The sequence below is a fragment of the Arachis stenosperma genome, chromosome 2 (genome assembly GCF_014773155.1).
Source record: "Arachis stenosperma cultivar V10309 chromosome 2, arast.V10309.gnm1.PFL2, whole genome shotgun sequence".
In the NCBI taxonomy this organism is placed as follows: domain Eukaryota; kingdom Viridiplantae; phylum Streptophyta; class Magnoliopsida; order Fabales; family Fabaceae; genus Arachis; species Arachis stenosperma.
Window position 1 is genome coordinate 103,976,479 of NC_080378.1, and position 21,462 is coordinate 103,997,940.

A 21,462-nucleotide genomic window follows, 5' to 3' on the forward strand; every position below is an offset into this window, starting at 1 on the left:
GATGAACACATTTTTATTACTTTGGAAGTCGAATAACATTTATCAAAAACATTAGATCCTTTATCATTTTCAATAAAATTTTTAATATGTGTATCAAATAATAAGTACCTAACAAATTTAATTTGATTATAAAACAATTATAGATTATAGACAAATACTTTTAAGACAAATTAATTTTCTTTACAGAAAAATCAATTTATCCCAAAAATTTCTAAAGCAATAAAAATTTATTGAGGATCATAAAGTATCTAATTTAACATTTTTTAATTTGGGTGTTTATTCTTAAAAAAAAAAAAAGTCAAATTGTTTCAATTTTTAATTCAATAAAAATATTTAGTATGGATAACTGCACAGCTCATTGAATCTTAACATGTGAACTAAATATTACTTAATTAGGCATAAGCAAAATGTATGAAGGGGTTACCTAACATATTTTGTTGGGAAATCATCTTCAAATTAGAACCATAATGTTTTTAATAGTGTGAGATCACTCATTTTTTTAGAGTTCTATTTAAGGGTCTGTTGCTGGTCAATGGGTTGCTGCATGCACAAGGTGGGTTTCAAACCCCTAATACTTGTTTAAGTGGATGAGTGAGCTGACCACTCGACCAATCCAAGTTGATTGTATGACCGTATAATTATTATTTATTATTCACAACAGATTTATGCATCATATAAAGCAATTTTAATCCCCTAACGACACAATAATGAAATAAATTATTCCAAAGTTCATGAAATTAAAATGCCATAAACCGTAAAAAAATCCTATGTTTGGATTTCATATAATATCATAAAATATATAAATATATTATTCGTGGAAAAGAAACATTTAAAAAACTGATGATGAGTGGAAACTAACTCACTCTAACACATCCATCTCCCTATTCTTCACAACTGAACAGTCTTGAATCTTAAATGAAAATCCATGTTGTGATTCTTCTCATAAGCCTCATGATTATTGCAAAGATGAACTTGTTGCACCTCCATTATTATTGTTCATCAATTGATGATGGGGTTGTGCATGTTCCCTGGATTTGGAGGATAATAATAATTGGAATAATGAACAAACCCATCACCACATTCATCGTTAGGGTTCTTAATAACAGCATCTCCATTGACAATTTGGTTATTCTCTTTGAAAAGTTGTTGCATGAAGAGTAACTCATCATCATATGATGATTCAGCTATGATTGTTGGAGATAAATAATATGGATTATTATTATTATCACTATTATTAGTGATAGATTCAGATTCACTAGTAATAGTTGGTGTTGAATTAGTAGTGGTAGTAGTAATAGGAGCAGTGATATTATTGGTACCAATTAGGGTTTTGCTTCTAATGTAGTCTTCAAGAATTGAAGATTGGGGTTTGCCATTATTATTTGAGGTGGTTGATGATGATGGTGGCTTCTTGTTCTTTCTCCTTGAGTTTTGTCTTCTTTTTGTTGCGTTCCAATGGTTTTTGATCGAGTTTTCGGTTCGTCCGGGTATTCGCTTCGCGATTTCAGCCCAACGGTTTCCGACCTTCATGTGAGTTTCTACCAAAATCCTCTCTTCTTCTTCACTCCAACCATCTTTCTGCAAACAAAAATAATGTTGGTATGGATGAAAAAAATAATTACAATATAATAACAAAAGTAAGAAGTTATATGTTAGAGTATAGATGATATTATAAGATTTAATCAATAGTAATGCAATGAGTAACTATATAGATGATAAGAATTTAGTGATCATAAACTCATAAATCATTTAGGAAAATAATTATGGTAATCAAATATATTTTTATTTCATACCAAGTTATTATATACAATACGGACCATGTAACATGTATAAAAATTTAAAAGAAACTTTGAATATTGTAATTTAAATTTTGCAATGCCATATTGCCATGATACTTGATTCAGTCTCTGTGAATTTTATAAAGAAGAGGGGCATTCTTAATTATGAACTCATCATATCATATCATCCATAGTTAATAGAATATTGGAGGGAAGTTAAACAATGCAATGGATCAGAAAGGAGGGAAACATTGATTTCAGTGAAGTTGATAAAGCCTTATTAATTAATTCGTATCATCAATTACAAACGTGAGTTTAGGATGAAATTTATAACATAAGAGAATATATATTCAAGCGCGCAAGATTGAAAAAATAAAGTAGAAAGAGATAAATGAATGAGAAGTTATGAAAATGTTAATACTATACAATGATAAACATTGAAAAAATAGGAAAATTAAGTGAAACAACAACCTACACATTACAAAGTTAGATCCTTGAAAATATGAATCTAGCTATACCTAAATCAAATTAGATGCTCCATACATAACTAAGAAAATATTTATTTCATAATCTTGTAAAAGAAATTATTGAAATCTATCATCATTCAATTTTGTTACTCTAGTTATATATAAAAGATTAGCATGAAATTTTCAAGGAACCTTAATATCAGGGCGGAGATGATTATGCCACCTCTCTCTACACTGCTTCCCAACCCTTCCCTCCAATTTCTCGGCTATTTGTGACCACTTCCTTATACCATGTTGCTTCACTAGCTTCTCCAATTTCCTTTAGTGTGTCCATACATACATCAACAGAAGGGTGAAACTCATATTGGCTACATCCAGATATAAAATTATGCAAAATAAAAAGAAAAAAGAAATAAAAATAATAATAATGTGACTTCTATTTTTTATGATGTCATTTGACACATGATTTTTTTTATTATATGTTTATATAAATTTATAAAAAAAATGAAGTGGCCTTATCAAAATAGAAGTGACAACCTCCATTCTCAAAAAATATTAGGCATATATTTCAAAATAAGTCATAAGATATGTAGAACTAAAATTGGGGATGTGTGTACATATAAACATTAAAATAAAGTGCAAAATAGAAAGGAAGAAAAGTTATATGTATCAACATAAGATTGAAACTAAAATTGCGTACATACATATATAGATTGAAAAAAAAAAAAATAATATGCAAAAGAGAAGCAAAGGGGAAAAAGGAAGAAAATTTTTATATGTCAACATAATAAAAAATACAATTACATAGACAAATTAAAAGAAGAAGCTAAGAAAAATGTTGTGTTTACTAATTAAACCTGTCTTCCTCAGGAGTCCATTGTCCTTTGATCAAGGATATAGAAGAACTTTTCTTAGGGTTCCTTCCCCTAATTTTGAGATTTTCCCCTAAAGCTTGAACATCTTCTTTATTGTGACACAATGTGAGGAACTTTTGTAGCCAATTGAAACCCTCTTCTTGATCATCACTACTAATTGCTAAGAGGTGATGATCATGATCATCATCAACAACAAGGCTTGCTTCTTGAGTAGTGCAATTAGGCCACTCAAACTTATAATAAGGATTATTTGAACCACCACCATAATAACAATTAGAAAACCTAGTGTGGAAATCTTCATCAAAAACACTAACATTATTATTCTTTGCAACATCATCATTGTGTTGTTGGTGTTTCCTATGAAGGACTTGGCTTTGTTGTTGGCTACATAAGAACCTATCTATGGCTGTTAAAGGAAGCCCTAATCGACACATAGAAGGGTTATTAAAACTATAACTAGTAGTAACCTTATTCATCATGTTACCACCATACTCATGATGAAGAAATGGAATAATATCATTGTCATGAACACTACTACTAGTACTACTATTACCACTCAAGGCTTTCAATGGTGTGCTTGATTTCATGAGGAGAGTGAAATATCAAAATGGGAAAAACAAAGGGTTTGAGAGAAGAAAATGAAATTTAACACTAATGGACAATGAATCTCATTCTAAGCAATATGTAATTCATCACAAATAGAATTGTAGCCATTGATTTTGCACTATATCAAATGGTCAGAAATTAATGACTATGTTTTGTAACTCCTCCAATTCACTTATGGACATAATGTATATCTTCAATGGCGAGGAGGAATCAATGGTGTGATTAAATCCATATTAATTTCATTTATGTATGTATAATGCTATAGTTATATATAATTTAACCTATATCTAATTTCTTGCCTTTCAGTTGACTTTTCCTTTGAACGAACAATATATGTAGTGATGGTGTTAAGAAAGATAGTCATTATTCTTGCATTGTTGTTTTAATCTTATTTTACATTAACTGTATAATGTATGTATAATCTTATTGTTTAGCTTTATACATAGAGTAGATAGGTAGTGAATAAGAAAAATTAATAAATTTATTATTATTGTTGTTGTTGTTGCTAATGGAAGAATGTAAGTAATTGTTAGTATGTACTTCCTTTATCGGATAATATAAGTCATTTCTAGATACGTGTTTAAAAGAAAAAATTAATTTTAAATAAATTAAAAACTGGTTTATGTTGTTCGACGGAATAATTTACTAGCACCTTTCTACAAAATGTAAGATTATTTATTATTATATTTTTCTTTTGCCAAGAAAATTAAGATTTTCATTTTATTTTAATTTTTCAGAGCAGTCTATATATATATATATATATATATATATATATAATACTTTGTTGATATCACTCTTCTCATGAATTTTTGTATATATGTTACAGTTTCTTATATATAAATCAATGGAATATAATAATAATAATAATAATAATATAATAATAATAATAATAATAATAATAATAGGATATTTATTTAAAAACATCTCCCAACATTTTCATGTGGATGATAGAAAGATGAGTATATACTTAAATAGGTCCCTAAAAATTTTATGTTGGACGTTTTCATCTCAAAAAAATTTTATTATATTAAATTTTTGAACTTTATAAAAACAAAATATATAAGTCTTTATCTTAATCATTAGTTGTTTTTATTTGGATAAATAAATCTTCAAAAATATAATGAACAAAATTATATGTTTTATTTTTATAAAATTTAAAAACTTTTACGTAATAAATTTTTTTTGAAAATAAAAGCGTCCAATACAAAATTTTTCAAAAATCTATTTAAATATATACTCTACTAGAAAAATTCTCTTCTATAAGAATCGTAGCTACCATGCCGCTTTGTTCATAAAAAAGAACAATAATACTAGTAAATGCCTCTTAATATACATCATGTTATTGCTTTATTTGTATTTTGTATGTGTGATAATGAGGTGAATTCAGATTTGGATGGCAAATCAAGGACCAAAAATAAAATTTGCCTACTTATCACTTATACGTTACATTCTACATAAATTGGCCTACAATTAAATGATAATTTAAAAGCTAATAAATACCCTGCTATCTACTAGGATTTTTTTTCGGGTGAAAATGAAACTACCTCGAACTATTAGCAAAAATTTGTAATTAGAGGCATTAGAGTAAAAATTAAATTCTAAAAATGAGTTAGTCTAATCTACTCGTTCACTTAAATAATTCTTAATTTAATAAACTAAAAGATACCATGGACAACAACGAAAAATCACTTAATCTTTAGATGGTCAATATGTTGTATTATTCTTTATTTTTTCATTACCAAAATTTATTATTACTTTTTTAAGGATAATCCACATAAATAAAAAAATAGTAAAAACATATTACATGAATATTCTTATCTTAATTTGGTTATATTTTCATTTTATATAAATTGTTATAGAGTAATATATTTTACAATTTACGCATAAATTGTTACATACTCTGTCACGATTTAGTAAAATCTATATTTAGACTATATAAATCGTGAGAGTCTTTTACGATTCATCAATAAAGTTGTGTGGTGACTCTAAATCATTTGGGCCACCCACAATTTATGAAAAAAAAAACTTACGTACGTTGAATCATATTTTTTTTGTGATGATTTAGTAAATGAAAATGACAAGGCAATATAATATAGGGAGTTAGTTATAGTTCAAGTGACAGTTAAAAGTTAAATTAGTTGAGCTAGTAAGGACAATTGATAGCATAATTAAGAGTTAGCTAGAGTTGTCACTTGTACAAGTAAATTTGTTCATATATATATATACACCATTACAGCAGATGCGGAGAATGGCGGCAGGAAATTGGCAGCCGTTTACAAAATCGCCGTAAATTGGCGGGATCACGGCGGTTGTGGTAGTAGTTTGGTGACTGCAACAAAACTGAATAATATAGCGGCAGTTTTACGTCCCAACCACTGCAAAGCAATTTAATGAATGATTCATTAACATAGTGCGTTCTCTTCTCTTTTTTCGCACGAACTCAATTGTGCAAGGGCGCGAATCACATTTCTGCGAATCCTTGCCGCCATGGTATTCCCCTCCATCAATTCGAATTGTCTCGTCTTTTCTCTTGCTGTGTCCATTGCTGAGCCGCTTCTCCTCCCTCTAACACTCACTACAAGAAAGTCATCGGATACTGTCGGATTTACCAGCGGATTTACTAAAAAAATCTGACGGTAAAAATCTCACCAGTAATTATTTAACGATAGATTTTTTCGTCTATCGATAATTACCGATGGATATGAAATTTTAATTGCAAAATTTTGAAGCTTGTTACCTTCATATTTTTTTCCGATAAATCTGACGATAATATATTATTTATTATTAATAATTAAATTAATAGTTACTGGTGGATTTAACTGATAGTAAATCCGACGATAAACTTAAATTTTAATTTTTTTTTCAAAAATTTGTTTGAAAATTTAATATATAATTTTAAATATTTAAATTTAATAATTTCTAAACTAACAAGATTTAAAGTTTTTTAATTTTTTATAATAATTTTTCTATAATTTTTACTTAAAAATTCACAAACAAGTTCAATTATAAAAATTGTACAAAATTAAATTAGAAATCAAAAGAGCAATTGTTTACTTAACATTTACAATGAATCAAGGATAAATGATTTACTTCACATTTAAAAACATAGATTTAAGTTTCCAATCGAAGAACATGTTGTCAAAATCAATTATACCATATGAACTCCAAATCTACGACAAAGGAAGTATAACTCGTATATACCAAAAACAATTATATTACATCAACTTTCAGGTCATGTTATGTTCTTATCACTAAACATTCTATTAGAAAAATTATCATAACTAACAATCCAAGATTATACATCAAAATGAAACTTGAAATATTTTCAGCAAATTGTTAAAAATATCAATAAGACATTACATTATACAATCTAATAATACACAAGAACATGTTCAATGTTTATTGCACCAAACATTTAAAATTGTTTCATACATGACTATTATACTTCATAATAGAGTGTGCAAAATTATTGCTAATTCATTTTCATTCTACCTTAGAAAAATCAAAAATGCAATTATAAGGGCATATGACTTAAATTAGTGACTTACACCAGAGATACCTTCACATTTCATAATAAGCAAGCATTACTCATTTGAATGCTAAAACAGCAATTACTTTAGCAAGGTTTTGCATCAGATCTCATCAACATGCCATCGGAAAATCCCAAGAAATATTGCAGTATCATCTTATTACTTTAGTTGACATAATTTATTAGCATCATATTAGAAGAATGAATGATATTCAACCTAGTTACTGATTTACTGGATCAAAGGTTCAACCGTAGTTCAATCAGAATAATCGAATTATAATAAAATATAAATAAACACACAAAACATAATTATATTCTAATACGAACCTTAAAATCTCATCCAAATTAAAAATTCTACATCGACCAAAGTTTTATATAATCTCATCCAAGTCCGCACAAGTCAAATAACAAAAGAAATATCCAAATAAGATTAATAAGTAAACAGCAATTAGTATGCAAATAAATAATAGCTAAAACAATAAGTAGGCAGCAAGAATAATAACAGCTAGGCAAATAAATTTAGTAACTACATAGCAAAAAATTTAATAACACCTAACAAAAAATTAGCAAAAGAATTATTAGCAAGAACTGAATAATTATTAGCAAAAAAATTTAAGAAATCAACAAGAACAATGACAGTAACAGCAATAATCACTAACAAATCAACAAGAACCATAACAGCAATAACTATGAGAACTGAACAATTATTAGCAAAAAATTAAAGTAATCAAGAACAATAACAGCAAATAAATTCAATAACTATAAGTACTGAACATCTATGCAACAACAACATAACAATTAAAAAGAAGAATCAGCAACAAGAAAAACAACTAACAGAGGCCGAAAGTGATGGCCGACGAGAGGCAGAAGACGATGACAAGGCGACGTCAGAGCTCGCAGAGTGGCAGACAAAAGAACTCGCAGCTTCAAGCTCTAAGAGAGGGAGGGAACGCACCGCCGAGAGGGAAAAAAGGGGGGTTAGGGCAAAAAGGGGTAGGCTTTTTTATTAAAAAAAATAAAAACAAGATGGAATAGGGAGAGGGATGAGGGCAACCTATATGGACGATGGAGGAGAGATACAATCCCGACAACAAAGAGAGTGGCAGCAGCAGATCTTCCAATGGTGGTGGAGACAGAGGGAGCAACCCCGTTTGAGGCAACGAAACACGATAATGGAAGCGGGTAGCGCTAGCGGAGGGTGGCTGGAGGGGCTAACGGAGGTAGTTGCAGGGGAGAGAGAAGAGAGAGGAGAATGGGGGAGATATAAGAGTGTTCTCGAAAGTGAGGGGAAAGGGCTGCACATTTTGAATTTAAATCAGGTTTACCGTCGGATTTAATGCATTGTGTATGACCAAAATGCAGCGTTCCATCAATTAAGTTTTATCGGTAGATAAATCCAACAGTCATCTCGGTGCCAATTTTTTTTGTTTTTCCTCCAAATATTACCAGCAAATTTACCGTCGAAAAATATAATCCAACGGTAACTTTTTACCCCATGAATTCATTGCCAAATCCGCCAGTAAACCCATCGCTAACATTTGACGCTAAATCGATGGTAAATTCGATGGTATTCAGCATTTTTCTTGTAGTGACTGGTCCCATTCTTAGGTTCGCTAAGCCCTCTTTCATTTTGGTTCAATTTTCTTTTTAGTTTCACTTTTCAATTTGGTTCAGATTAATCTTTTTCTTCTTGATCTGGGTTCAATTTATTCTTTTGTTTTGTTTTTGTTCTTGCCAAGAACATAGGGCAAAAGGTGAAGATGCACTGGTACCACTATGAAGACCTACAGCTGCAATGCGTTGCACCTCCATTCTGGATCTTTCTTATCTGGTACATGTATTCCTCGTTGCTTTTGCCTTTACTTTCTCAATTTAGGGCAGAATAAGCTTTTTTCAATTTGGATTCATTTTGAAATGTTATGCATTGTTGGAAATAACATCATGGATTCCATATTGTCAATTCCTTGTTTTGGGTATTTATGGATTTTATTATTTTAACTTCCTTTGAATTCATGCACATGATTAAGGGAAGAGAAAGAAAAAAAAATACATAAAAGAAAACAAAACAGAGCAAAAAAAATAGAACTAAAAAAAATGGATGAAACATGTTAAGGAAGTTAAGCTAAAAGAAGTTAGTTTGTGAATTAGATGGGTTCAAGAACCATTCTTGAGTTTTATGTTGGTATACAAAGCCATTGTTGGATGTCATTGTATTCAGAATATTACTCATAAAGGAAAGGTTGAGATTGTGAAGAGATTGAGATGCAAAAATATATAAGATTTTGTTAGTTTGGTGAAAACAAAAAAGGAGTGTCTGTCAAGAAGGTTGGCTGGGAGTGTTTGGGGAGGAAATAATTTTTCTTGGGGTGGTGTGTGGAGTCTGTTGGCAATTCTTGAGACTTTTTGTGTGTATGGAGGGAGGATTTCCTTGAGAATGAGAAGAATATAAAAGAGTAATAGGTGGTTAGCGGTTAAAGGTGTTATAAGGAAAGTTAATTTGTATCCTGAGACCCAAAGATTGCTTTAATTGTTATAGTGTAGTACGTGTGTATAATTAGATTTATATTACATAATAATGCATGACAAATTAAAAGGGAAAAATTCGTTTATACCAAATGTAGTTCCTATTGATTAACATACACGCACCATCAAATAATCTTATTATCATGGTCTTATTTTTAATATGCTGCATCAAATTCTCGATCTCTTTTGTGTTTTGTTTATCTTGATAGAATATTATTTATTATTGCTAGAATAAAATATGAAATTAGATATTCGTTCTAACCAACCTTTGAAAAAAGGATTTTGCTAATAAACCAATTATAAGCATAGTACAATGATTGAAGTTATCAGCACCACTGAATTTTTTCATGCTCTTCCAAAATAAGAATCTAAGGGCAAAAACGTTAGTTTAATCACCAAGCATAAATTCTTTCCATGTTAGAGATCTAAAAAAGATACTTTGATCTATCGCGGCCTCGCCCTTGTCATTGGTTCGTTTATTCACATTGCTCTCACTTTATTGTTAATGATTGAATTTTGATTATGTAAATCTGAATTTTAGGATAATAAATAAGGATAAGAGGTTGAGTATACTTGAATGTTAAGATTTGTTTTCTTGGTTGATGATGGTATAGGCTTGGGTTGCTGAATTTGATTTCTAGGATTTGGAACCTGAAAATTTTATAATCAAACTATACTAAAGGTATATTTTGGACTAATTAGTATTTTGTAACTTAAAACAGTTGGGAGACAAGATCTAAGGGACTAAACACTTTATTTTCTTTTTAGTTATTTTTGCTCATTACATAGGTTTTTCTAGAGACATTTCTTACATGTATCGTTGCCAAGCAAGATTCTCTTGCAGCCAAGGTTTTTCTAGTTTTAATTTTTCCTTATATAATTATGGTATAAAGATATAAATATATATACCCTATTTAGTGAAACTGCTTAAAGAAATGTTGTCTTTTATCATTACTTCAATGTTTTTCAGATAACATGGATTAACTAAAAGACACGCATAGAATTTAGGTACTTTATAAATTAAGTGCATTAATTTTGTATTCTGAAGTAGGTTTTGTTGTTGATTATTTGATTAATAGAAATTATTGAAAAAATTTTCTTATCCTAAAATTTTATTGTTGATGTGATGAATATGGTTGTTTATTACTTGATTAGTGAGAAAGTTAAACTCAGCAAGACTACTAATTTAGCTTCAGTACTCTTCTTTTCTTTTTCTGCACTTTCTCTCCTTCATATAGATTGTAATGGACTTATAGCATGTTTAAGATTGTAGCCTGTTTGTAGACTTCAAGAATAAAAATATGACTTAGAATTCAAGTTGTTTTTCAATCTCTTTTCCTTCTTTCCACCCAATTTTTCATTGTGAATAGGAAAGAGTTATTGTTAGTCTATGATTACTTATGTTTATTAGAAATTGTTAAATAGGTTTTCATCAGGTGGTTTTTTGAAAATGTTTGATTAAAGTGATATAACTTCTTCATTTGGGTTTTTTATACATGAGACTTGTGTGTCCTTTTATGTACTCAACAATAATATTGTTGGCAGGATATTTTGTTGGGCCTGTGCCACTGTATGTGAAATTTTCAATGATACTTAGTTAGAAGTTTGCTTGCTCAAATGCCCTCCATACTTTTTTTTCTGTACTTATATATTGATTGACATATACACTCAACATCTTAATTTTTGTGCCATGTTTGTGCACTTTTCAATTCAATCTTGTTAAAATATTGATATACGCTTAATTACTTTCCTATATTTTCTAATTTATTGGGTGCATTTTTTATATTAGGAATTTAAGATGCTCAGGAAAAGCTCGTTTCACAAAAAAATCAAGATTAGAAACACCATGTTAGTAGCCAACGGGAGCTCCTGCATCTTCATCATCCCATCATGATAACTGTCTAATTTCCCTGTCTAGTTATTGTGGTGTCCCTGCAGTGGCATCTTTCTGCCAATTCCGTCCGCTCCGGAGCGAACCAAAACTTGATACACAGACTTGCATCAATGGTGTACAAACCAAGGTTCTAAAAACCGAACCGGTCATCGAACCGCTCTAGCTACTGGTTTACTGATTTATAGATTCAATCGGTTCGACCGTAGTTGAACCGAAAAAATTGTTTTATAATAAAATAATAAATAAAATATAAACAAACACATTAAAACATAATTATAGTCTAATATAAATCTTAAAATATCATCCCAATTAAAAGTGTTACATAAATCAGAATGTTATGATCTCATTCAAATACAAACTCAAAAGTCAAATAACAAAAACAACCAATCAAACATAAACATGCCAACATCCAACTGATTCAAGTTTGATAGAAATTTTCACTTACAATAGAAAGCATCAAAGCTGTTGATGGTAATACAGCAGTTCCTCCCGGAACATAAAGACCCACAGAATCAATACTTCTTGCAACTCGCTTGCATTGAATTCCCTAATATTTTCAGAAGACTCAAAACAAAAATATTAGTGTAACACCCCAAGAATGAACAAACACATAAGCATAATTACAAAATCAAAGGACTTGGCACAAACATAATGGTGAAAATCTATAAATCAGGGGTAGTAATGCACATCTGACTAGAACTAAAATAAATCTTCCATGTATTTTGTATTTAATCTTTCTAGGAATATCTAGCCTTTTCTAAATAAAGTTGGCAAGCAACAATTGTCATAAACCACATGTCATTCAGACCAAAAAAGAAGCACCACTATAATCAAATAAGGATATAAGAGAATCTCAAATAAGTGCATAAATCATGCTTACAGTAAGTTAAAACAACCAAGCACCAATGCATATAAATCTGAACCAAAAAGATGAAAATTTACCTGAGAGAGTTATAGCCAAGGATGGAGCTGACCGTGGTTCCAAGAATAAAGAACAAAATGAGAAAGCAAAACAAGAATCATCGTGCATCTATGCACTAAAAGAGATTTCAGTGGAAGTGCAGGATGAAGATACAACTGAATTTGTGAAGGATGATGGGAAAAAAACCTTGACAATTTCAGTGGGATTGCTTGATGAAGAAGTAACATTAGAGTCCGAATCTATGAAGCATGATGAAGATATGGTCATAATACTACCAAGTTATAAAGAAAAAGATTTCAATATACATAATACACTCACTTTACATGGCAATAACCTCTTTAATTAAGTCCAAAAGATCAAATATTCTATCACAATACTTCTTGAATAATTTGAATTCCACCGCAGCTTAACATATGTACAGAACATTTACTCTTGGTATTAGAATAGCATATTATAGGCATCTAATAATATTAACTTTATCCAATGATTCAATCTATGGTTAAAAATGATTACACAGTAATAGATCCTTCTATTTTGAAAGCTTATACACCTCATGCATGCTGTCCTATAAGAATCTTGCAACACAACAACTCTGTGAACTCTTTCCACAAATTAAGCTATCACTTACTTTTTCTCTGTGGAAAATAGCAAAAATAAAATTAGAGGAATAGAAAAATATACCTACAACAACAAAAGCTTTTCAATCATAAGTGCCACTACTCTAACTTTCTCCATCATGTCCTTGCTTTTCAATAACATTAAGCCAAAATCAGAAAACACGGTATCTGGTTCCCAACACCTTAATCCAGCTTAATTACCACCTCAAATGATCTTAGAATTAAATGAAGATATGTAGCCAACGTATAAGATTACATCTTGATATGTACACAAGCCACCTGCAGAAGATAGTAAAAACTAAAAACATTAAAAAAGTACATTTAATTCATCCATTTGTTTTATGGTAATTGTTATCATCCTCTTTAAATGTGATTTTCTTTTGAAACATATGAGTTAACAAGTATTACATATAGCAAAGACTGTTTCCGAGAGACACCGATGGAGACAGAGCAGCAGACGGTGGCTTCGAAGGTCACGACGGCTACTGCTTCGAAGGTTGCGCGACGGAGGCTTCGAAGGTTGCGCGACAGAGGCTTCGAAGGTTGCACTGGCTGCTGCGCGATGGAGGCAAAGTGACTGAGCACGAGGCGGTGGCTGTCTGAAGGAACGACGACGGCGGCGGTACGAGACGGTGGCTGGACGGAGGTGAGCTCGATGAGATTGAAGAGCCCTCCCCCTAACTGAGTGTGTGCGAGACTGAGAGGAGTAGAGGACTGAGGAGCTCGATTAGGGCTTGGCTGTGTAATAGTTAGAGATTTTTGGGGATTGAAACGGCAACGTTTAGTTGCCTTCTCTAAAAATCGGTCGGGTCACGGTTCGGTTCGACTGACCGATTCCCGACTGGTTCACCAGTTCAATGACGGTTTTTAAAATTTGCGGTTTTGCCTATTGTCCGAACCATTTTTCTCAACGGTTCACGGTTTGACCGGTCCGACCGACCGATTCGAACCGATTTTCAGAACATTGGTACAAACCTCAGAATCAGGCGATGAAGACTTGGACCCAGAGGTAAACGAGGTAGATTCATTTGAACAACACATTAACAACCTATTTGCTGCTTCTGATGCTGAAAGACGCAAAGAATGCAAGATTACTGAGTTTTGGAATGTTGATGTCATCGGTAACAAATCTTGAACCTCTATATATTCAAAATGATTATACTCTATTATTTTTATTTTTCTCGCATCTTGGCCACAACGACTACATAAATAAGGTTCTATTTTTTATAGATTCGAATGGCATAATCAAGCAAGCAAGGTTAAGTGTGAGAGAAGCTATAGAGTAGCCTAATAATGGTAAAAAGATCATATTGAGGTTCAACAGAGAACTGCAACCAATTGAAAATGGAGTTGGTCTATTGAGTGGCGTTCTTGGATTGCTAGGTGATGATTATAATAAATTTTTTATCTGTAATAAAAGTTGAAAAAAGGTGTTTGGCAAAGACATGGTTTATAATGATTGAATAAAGGTAAAAATTCATAGCATTGTTGAATTAAATCAATTCTTTCCTTTAACAATTACTAATAACTTGAACTTATCGTTGCAAAAAATATTCTACTTTGATGAAGATAAAGGTGGAAGTATCAAGAGTACAATTTTGAAAAGTATAGGAAAGTCTTGGAAAGATACAAGGAATGGATTGTATCATGATTATTACAAATCAACGAGGACGTTTGGGGAGGGGAATGAAGCATGCCTTATAAGGGTGTGGATACCTCTTCCTAGCATGACGCATTTTGACGAGTGAGTGTGGGGGGCTTCGGCTATCATCTCTATCGTCAAAGGCAAAACCGTGAGGTCTTGTGTGCCAAAGTGGACAATATCGTGCTAGCGGGTGGTATGAGCTATTTCAGATGGACATAGGAAAAATAGAAATTAGGATTTGATGTTATTTTATTTGAAGTATATATTTTTTAAGTTGACTATGCAACTTTATTGATTAGAGAAATACTTTATTGATAGTAATATAAATATATTAGTTTATTTCGCAGTTAAATTTTCATGAGTTCTCGCCCTCAATTTAGATTTATAGAGAAAATTGATAAGATTTTAAAATTAAAAAATAACCCCAAAAAAATATTTCCAGAATATTTAAAGAAAAACAAATTAATATATTCAATTTAAAAAAATAGCAGTAACAAATAGTGGCAGTTTATAACTGACAAAAATAAATTTAAAAAATTGTGCGGGTTTTAATATAGTGGTAGTTAGTAACCGCCGAAAATAAAATTCTACAAAAATTTGCAGCACCAAATAGCACCGATTAGTGACCATCGCAAAAAAAAGGAAATTGTGTTTGAGCATAAAGCAGCAGTTCATAACCGACGTAAATCAATTCAACACAAAATATCTGAATAGCGGTAGTTATACCAACGGTTGTTAGAAACTGCTGCAAAAACCAATTCCCGCACTCTAAAGGAAAGTGGTTTTTAAACCGCTGATATTTTGTTTAGCGGCGGTTGTTTAAAACCGCCACTAAATGCAAAAAAAAGTGCCTAGTATCCGCTTCTCGTGTAGTGCACACTCATGTAATTGATTGAACTAACTAATACAATCATCTCTTTCCCTCTCGTATTGATTTTGAACTCAACTCTTTGATTTTATATCTAATCTCAATAAGCTCTCTAGTGTGCAATCTGATAGCTTTCAATAAGGACCATAGCCACTCATCATAAAACCCCATAGATTGCATAGATTTTTTTAGAGAATATGGGCCTATAAATATAGCATATTACAAGAAGAAATTAAAAAAAATAAAAAAAATCTGTAAAGATCACATTAATGTCTTCATTTGTTCATCAACTAATTTTGCGAAATTGCAAAATAGCATACTACAAAAATTTGGAGTATATGGAATCAAACGTGTGAAAAAATTATTTTACAATCCCTGCTGTTCTCGAGACAAATTTTATGAAGTATGATTCTTTTGTGACGGGAAATAATAAAGATTTACAAATTTTGTTTCATTGTCATAAAAATTTTCTGAGATGAGAGTGACTAATTGTATGCCAAGTTTGAGGTTATGGTAGCAAGCTCTAGAGGATCAACTCTAAATCCTCAATCTGTTATGAGAAGAGCTTCTAATTTTAGGCCTGTGGTTGCACCGGATGCAGCATTGATGGCATGCATCTCCCTCTTTTGTAGCTGATATAAATCACATAACCATGGTGCTTATAATATGGGAGATAATTGCATGTTTGGTGGGCTTGCGATTGCAATGGTAGCTTATCTTCATATGATCACAACATCTGTAGAGGCCAGAGAACCAGATCCGATAGAAGATTCATTACGGGAGGATGATGAGGAGCCTACCATGATAGGTTTGTGATAGCAACAAGAATTTAACGAGCGCTCTAGTTAGACAAGAGAGTCCCTCAAGTTCCAAAATCCAGCAATATCCATTGCATTTTTTGACTTTGAATCTAGAGGTCATGCACAACAAGGATTTTCGAGTCCAAGTGGGTTTCAAATTGGACAATCTTTCTAAAGTAAAGAGGAATCTGTGCTTAGTTTTAAGAATTATAACATTCATCCCAGGGTTGAGTACCGTGTTTTGGAGTTACATCACATTAAATACCATGAAAAGTACGTAGAATTTAGAAATGGTTCCAATTGGTTGATTTAGATCACCCATCGACAAAAAAAAAGTAATTGAGAGGTTAGAAGATATAATGGATCATACACATGCTTAGAAAACTAAAGTGTTAAGTGATCGCAGGCAGTTTGATTATCATGTGATGTGTGCATTCATTATTCTAATGGTCAATGCTCATGCAGTTATGTCAATAACGGTGCTGCAAAATATAAAACTGTGTCAAATTATGGATTTAGATCAAATTATAGAAAGATTTAGTTAACAAAATAAAAGTTAGTAGCACATATTTCTGGAGATAGTGAGGAGCCATACAACGAATTGTCAAGAAGGGTAGCAGACGTGTAGATAACTATGCTAAAAAATATTACAGTACTAAAGACTTTTCCAATTAAAATTAGGAAGACCAAGTGAACGAATCATCAATTTATGTTTACCATATTTTTTGTTATTCTCACTTTATGTCAAAATTTTTAGCATTGCAAGTCGCTTATTAGTATTATTGCACAAAATCATGTTTGATGAGATGGCGGTATGGTGCCACATCTTTGACTACCTTTTAGTGAGATCGAAATAAAAATAGTTTAAAAGAATCGAAAATAAAAAAGTTTACAGAAAACAATAAAAATTTATTACTACTATAAAAGATAAAAGGCTCTAATACCATGTTAAATTAAACTTCGTAATACCAAGAGCATAAGGAAACAAAGAAATGAAACTAAACATTCTCGTTGCAGACATATATAGCTTTAACATTCTTAATAGGAGTATTTGCCTCCCTTAAATAATGGACCTAGAAAACGTGAAGGATTAGCCGCCACTCCTCGCCAACAAAATGTTGCATTACATAATATAAAGAATTCCCACCCAATTTTTTTGTATAAATATAAATAAATAAAAGTCCACTCTTTCTAATTTTTGTCTAGATATAAATGAACAAAAGTCCACTCTTTCCAGTTGTTTTTAAATTTGTTTTTTCTCAACATATGAACTTTGAGTTTGTTACAAAGTTGTCTTAATTAATTTCTCTCTAAGACATAGAGCTCTATGCTACTCCATCCAATGCATGTTATAACTTAAGCTTGTGGCAGAGGAAATTCTAGCCATCTATTCTTGCCATAAATATCTTGGCTTGTATGGCTGTGATGATAACTTTAGATTTTTCGAACTGAAGTTGTAGAATATAGGGGTGTGTATGGGTCGAGTGAAATTGGGTTTGATGTGATCTAGACCTGATCCGAAATATATATCGGATCTATTTATTAGACTCGAACCCGACCCTAGACCCGATGAAACCTATACACTTTCGGACTACGATTATACTGGGTAAAAATCGGGTGAAAATCGGGCCGTTAACATTACATTACCTTGATACCTTCTTATAAGCTAGCATGTGAAAATATCCAAATTTCCAAGGCTCCAACTATTATTTGACATGGTAAAATTCACTTAGAAAAATATAACAAGAACCAACTCTTCTTTAAAATTAAAGTATAACTATAATCAATACTAATATTGTACAATAACACTAAATATTTAAATCAATACAAATAACACAATATTATGCATTAGTCTAAAATCTTATGCATTTTAAACATAAAACATTAACTTATAGTCTTATAATAACTAATAACACAAAATATTAAAGTTTACAATACTTAAATTCCACATAAGAATAGCTATCATCTATCACTAATAACACAAAATATTAATTGTGTATGATGATCGGGTCACCGGGTTGACTTCGGGTGACTCGAGCCATGGCCCGAACTCGACCTAAAATAATGACCGAGTCTATTTTTAAGACCCTTACCCGACTTTAGACCTGATGAAATCACACCAAATTAGCTCCTAAAATGTTCGGAACCGAGCCGAATCTTCAGGTCGGACCGGATCCCTAATAGAATATGCAATATAATGTGTTTGGTTAGTTTATTTTAATTCTTGAAATATATATATATATATATATATATATATATATATATATATATATATATATATATATATATATATATATATATATATATATATATAGCACATTGCATGTGAGTTGAGTAAAGATATAATTTTTTCCTCGAGATTCCAAACAAGATGTAGTCCATGAATTTTAGATAATATTTTATTTTAATGTCTAGCTATGCTTCATTTAATTAACATTTTATAAGAAATAGTTACGTTGTTCAAGATATTAATAATTTGTTTTAAAATCATTATTTTATAAAAGAATGAATATTATCTAACTAAACCATTGACTTAAAATTGTACCCAATATTAAATCCAAAAACATACATGAAAAATGGTTAACCATATATATAAGCTTTTCATTTTAATTTTTTTTCCCTTTTGGTAGGTGAAAGCACCTTTGTTAAGAGAATAATTTATGTTTAGACCACAATTATTTTCCCTTATAAATCCCTCACATACACCTTCTCTTTCCACTCCATTCAACTCATACATTGTTGTTGAAGCCATTAACACTTAATTAGTAGTTTAGTTTGCATCTTTCTTCTCATTATTCCCAACCACCACCAAAACCAAAACCATGACCACCACACATTTCTTCTTGTTCATCACCATTCTCCTCCACTCATGCCACTCTCTCACCGGAGCCGATGATTTCGTTCGCTCCATCGACCGGAGCCTCCTCGGCCTCAACAAAAAAGAGAAGGTTTCACACATCAAATTCTATTGGCATGACATTGTAAGTGGCAAAAATCCTACTTCAATTGAAGTTATTGCAGCCACAAATAAGATTAACACTACCACTTTTTTCGGTTTGACCCGTATGCTGGATAACCCCTTGACTTTGGAGCCTAACTTGAGCTCCAAGCTTGTTGGGAGGGCTCAAGGGTTTTATTCCTCGACAAGTCAAACCGAAGCTGACCTTCTTATGGCCATGAACTTTGCTTTTGTTGATGGAAAGTATAATGGGAGCTCCATTACCGTCTTGGGAAGGAACCCTATTTTCAACAAGGTAAGAGAGATGCCTGTGGTTGGTGGAAGTGGATTCTTTAGGTTTGCTAGGGGTTATGTTCAGCTGAACACTTATTCGGTGAATCTCAAGACTAATGATGCTATTGTTGAGTACAATGTTTATGTCATTCATTATTGAATTGTGCTTTATTTAATTCGATGTGCTTTGTGGGAGATTGATGTTATATTTTCATTGTTTGCTTATTGGAAAAGCACACTCGTTTGATTCATGTGTAAATTTTACATTACCTAAATAACATGTAAGTGATCCTACCTCTTTAAAATAATATGTAAGTTATTTTCTTTAACGTGTCATATTTTAATTGTGGGTGTTTATTTATTTTAAATTTTTAGTAAAATTTATTGGATAACTAATTTATCTAATAAAATAAAACATTAAAAATTGATTTCGGGTCATTAAAATTTGTTAAAAATTTAACAAAATATTTGAAAAATAATGTTATATATTACTCTTTTATTTTTACACAAAATATCTGATTTCTAACAAAAATTAAATAAAAATTCAGACTTTCATAAAAAATAATTACAAATTAACTACATTAATTTTTAAAAAATAAGATATAAAGTGTTTCAATTTTTTTCTTTTTTTTCATATAATTCGAAACCAAATTATATAGAATAAATTTCTAAATTTAAAGATCTACTTGACACGATAAGCTTTTTAAATTAAAAATTTTTACGGTGACACTAATTTGTGTTTTTATTTTTAATTTGTCACATCAATATTTTAGTTTAAAATTTAGTTAATATAAAAAAAATTTTAAATTAATATTTTAATAAATATATAACAAATATATTAAAAATAAACATCAAATTAAAATGTGACACATCAAAAAAAGTAACTTACATGTTATTTTAGAAAAAGTAGAGTAAAATTCACCTAATAATTATGTATTTTTATGGTATCAAATAAATTCTAATAAATCTATATATGATTACATCAAATCATATTTTACATTTATTTATACATAAGAGGATATGACCCTAGCAATTTGTGAAATTTGCATTGGTTTCTCTTTTTTTTTTCCGAGTCCATTGGAGCATTTATTTCAGGTGCTGTGGGAAATTGTATTCATGAACTAACCATTGTCCTTTTCTCATACTTTTTCTTTATTTAGTTAAGGTTTGTTAATTTGGCTGCTATAATAATTAGGCAACGCATTACTTAAAAATTGGATAAATTATCCCCTTTTATACATTTTGGCTTTTGCGTGATAGATTTAGTGATTGCAAATAACGTAAACACATAAAACAAGTTTCCTTCTATGTTTTATTGAATTAATTAGAATAACATGTTTGAATAAATAATCAATTTGATTCATCATTTCATTCTCATCAGAATAATGTTTTAGAAATACTTACGTTACGCATATAATTATATAATACATTTATGGTCTTTGCTTACATACCGATATAATAAAAATGTAAATAGTATTTAAATTAAAGAAAATTATATGGTACAGATCTAAATCTGTACAGATTTACAGATTTAATGATCTAAACCACACATCCTAAAGCTACACTTTTCACTCAAAACCGTAACTCTTCACAAAGAAAAGCGTCACCTAATGAAAAAAAGTAAATTAGAAGATTTAAGAGAAGAAATAATTAAGTTATCAAAATTAATAGATCAAAAATTAATGATTTTAACTAATGTTAATTGT

The 21,462-nt window shown here is 30.7% G+C and overlaps 2 protein-coding genes across 2 annotated transcripts; one reads left to right on the plus strand and one right to left on the minus strand.

The window, feature by feature from the left end:
• Window positions 1-999: 999 nt before the first annotated feature.
• On the minus strand, window positions 1,000-3,707 carry LOC130963351 (transcription factor MYB119-like). Its single transcript, XM_057889477.1, has 3 exons — window positions 3,103-3,707; window positions 2,438-2,564; window positions 1,000-1,578 (listed from the first exon to the last, which is right to left on the minus strand). Exons 1-3 carry the CDS (start codon window positions 3,705-3,707, stop codon window positions 1,000-1,002), a joined length of 1,311 nt encoding a protein of 436 aa, XP_057745460.1.
• A 15,517-nt stretch (window positions 3,708-19,224) lies between these two features.
• On the plus strand, window positions 19,225-20,092 carry LOC130961610 (dirigent protein 19-like). The gene has a single exon (XM_057887573.1). It carries the CDS (start codon window positions 19,347-19,349, stop codon window positions 19,914-19,916), a length of 570 nt encoding a protein of 189 aa, XP_057743556.1. The 5' UTR covers window positions 19,225-19,346; the 3' UTR covers window positions 19,917-20,092.
• Window positions 20,093-21,462: the final 1,370 nt, after the last annotated feature.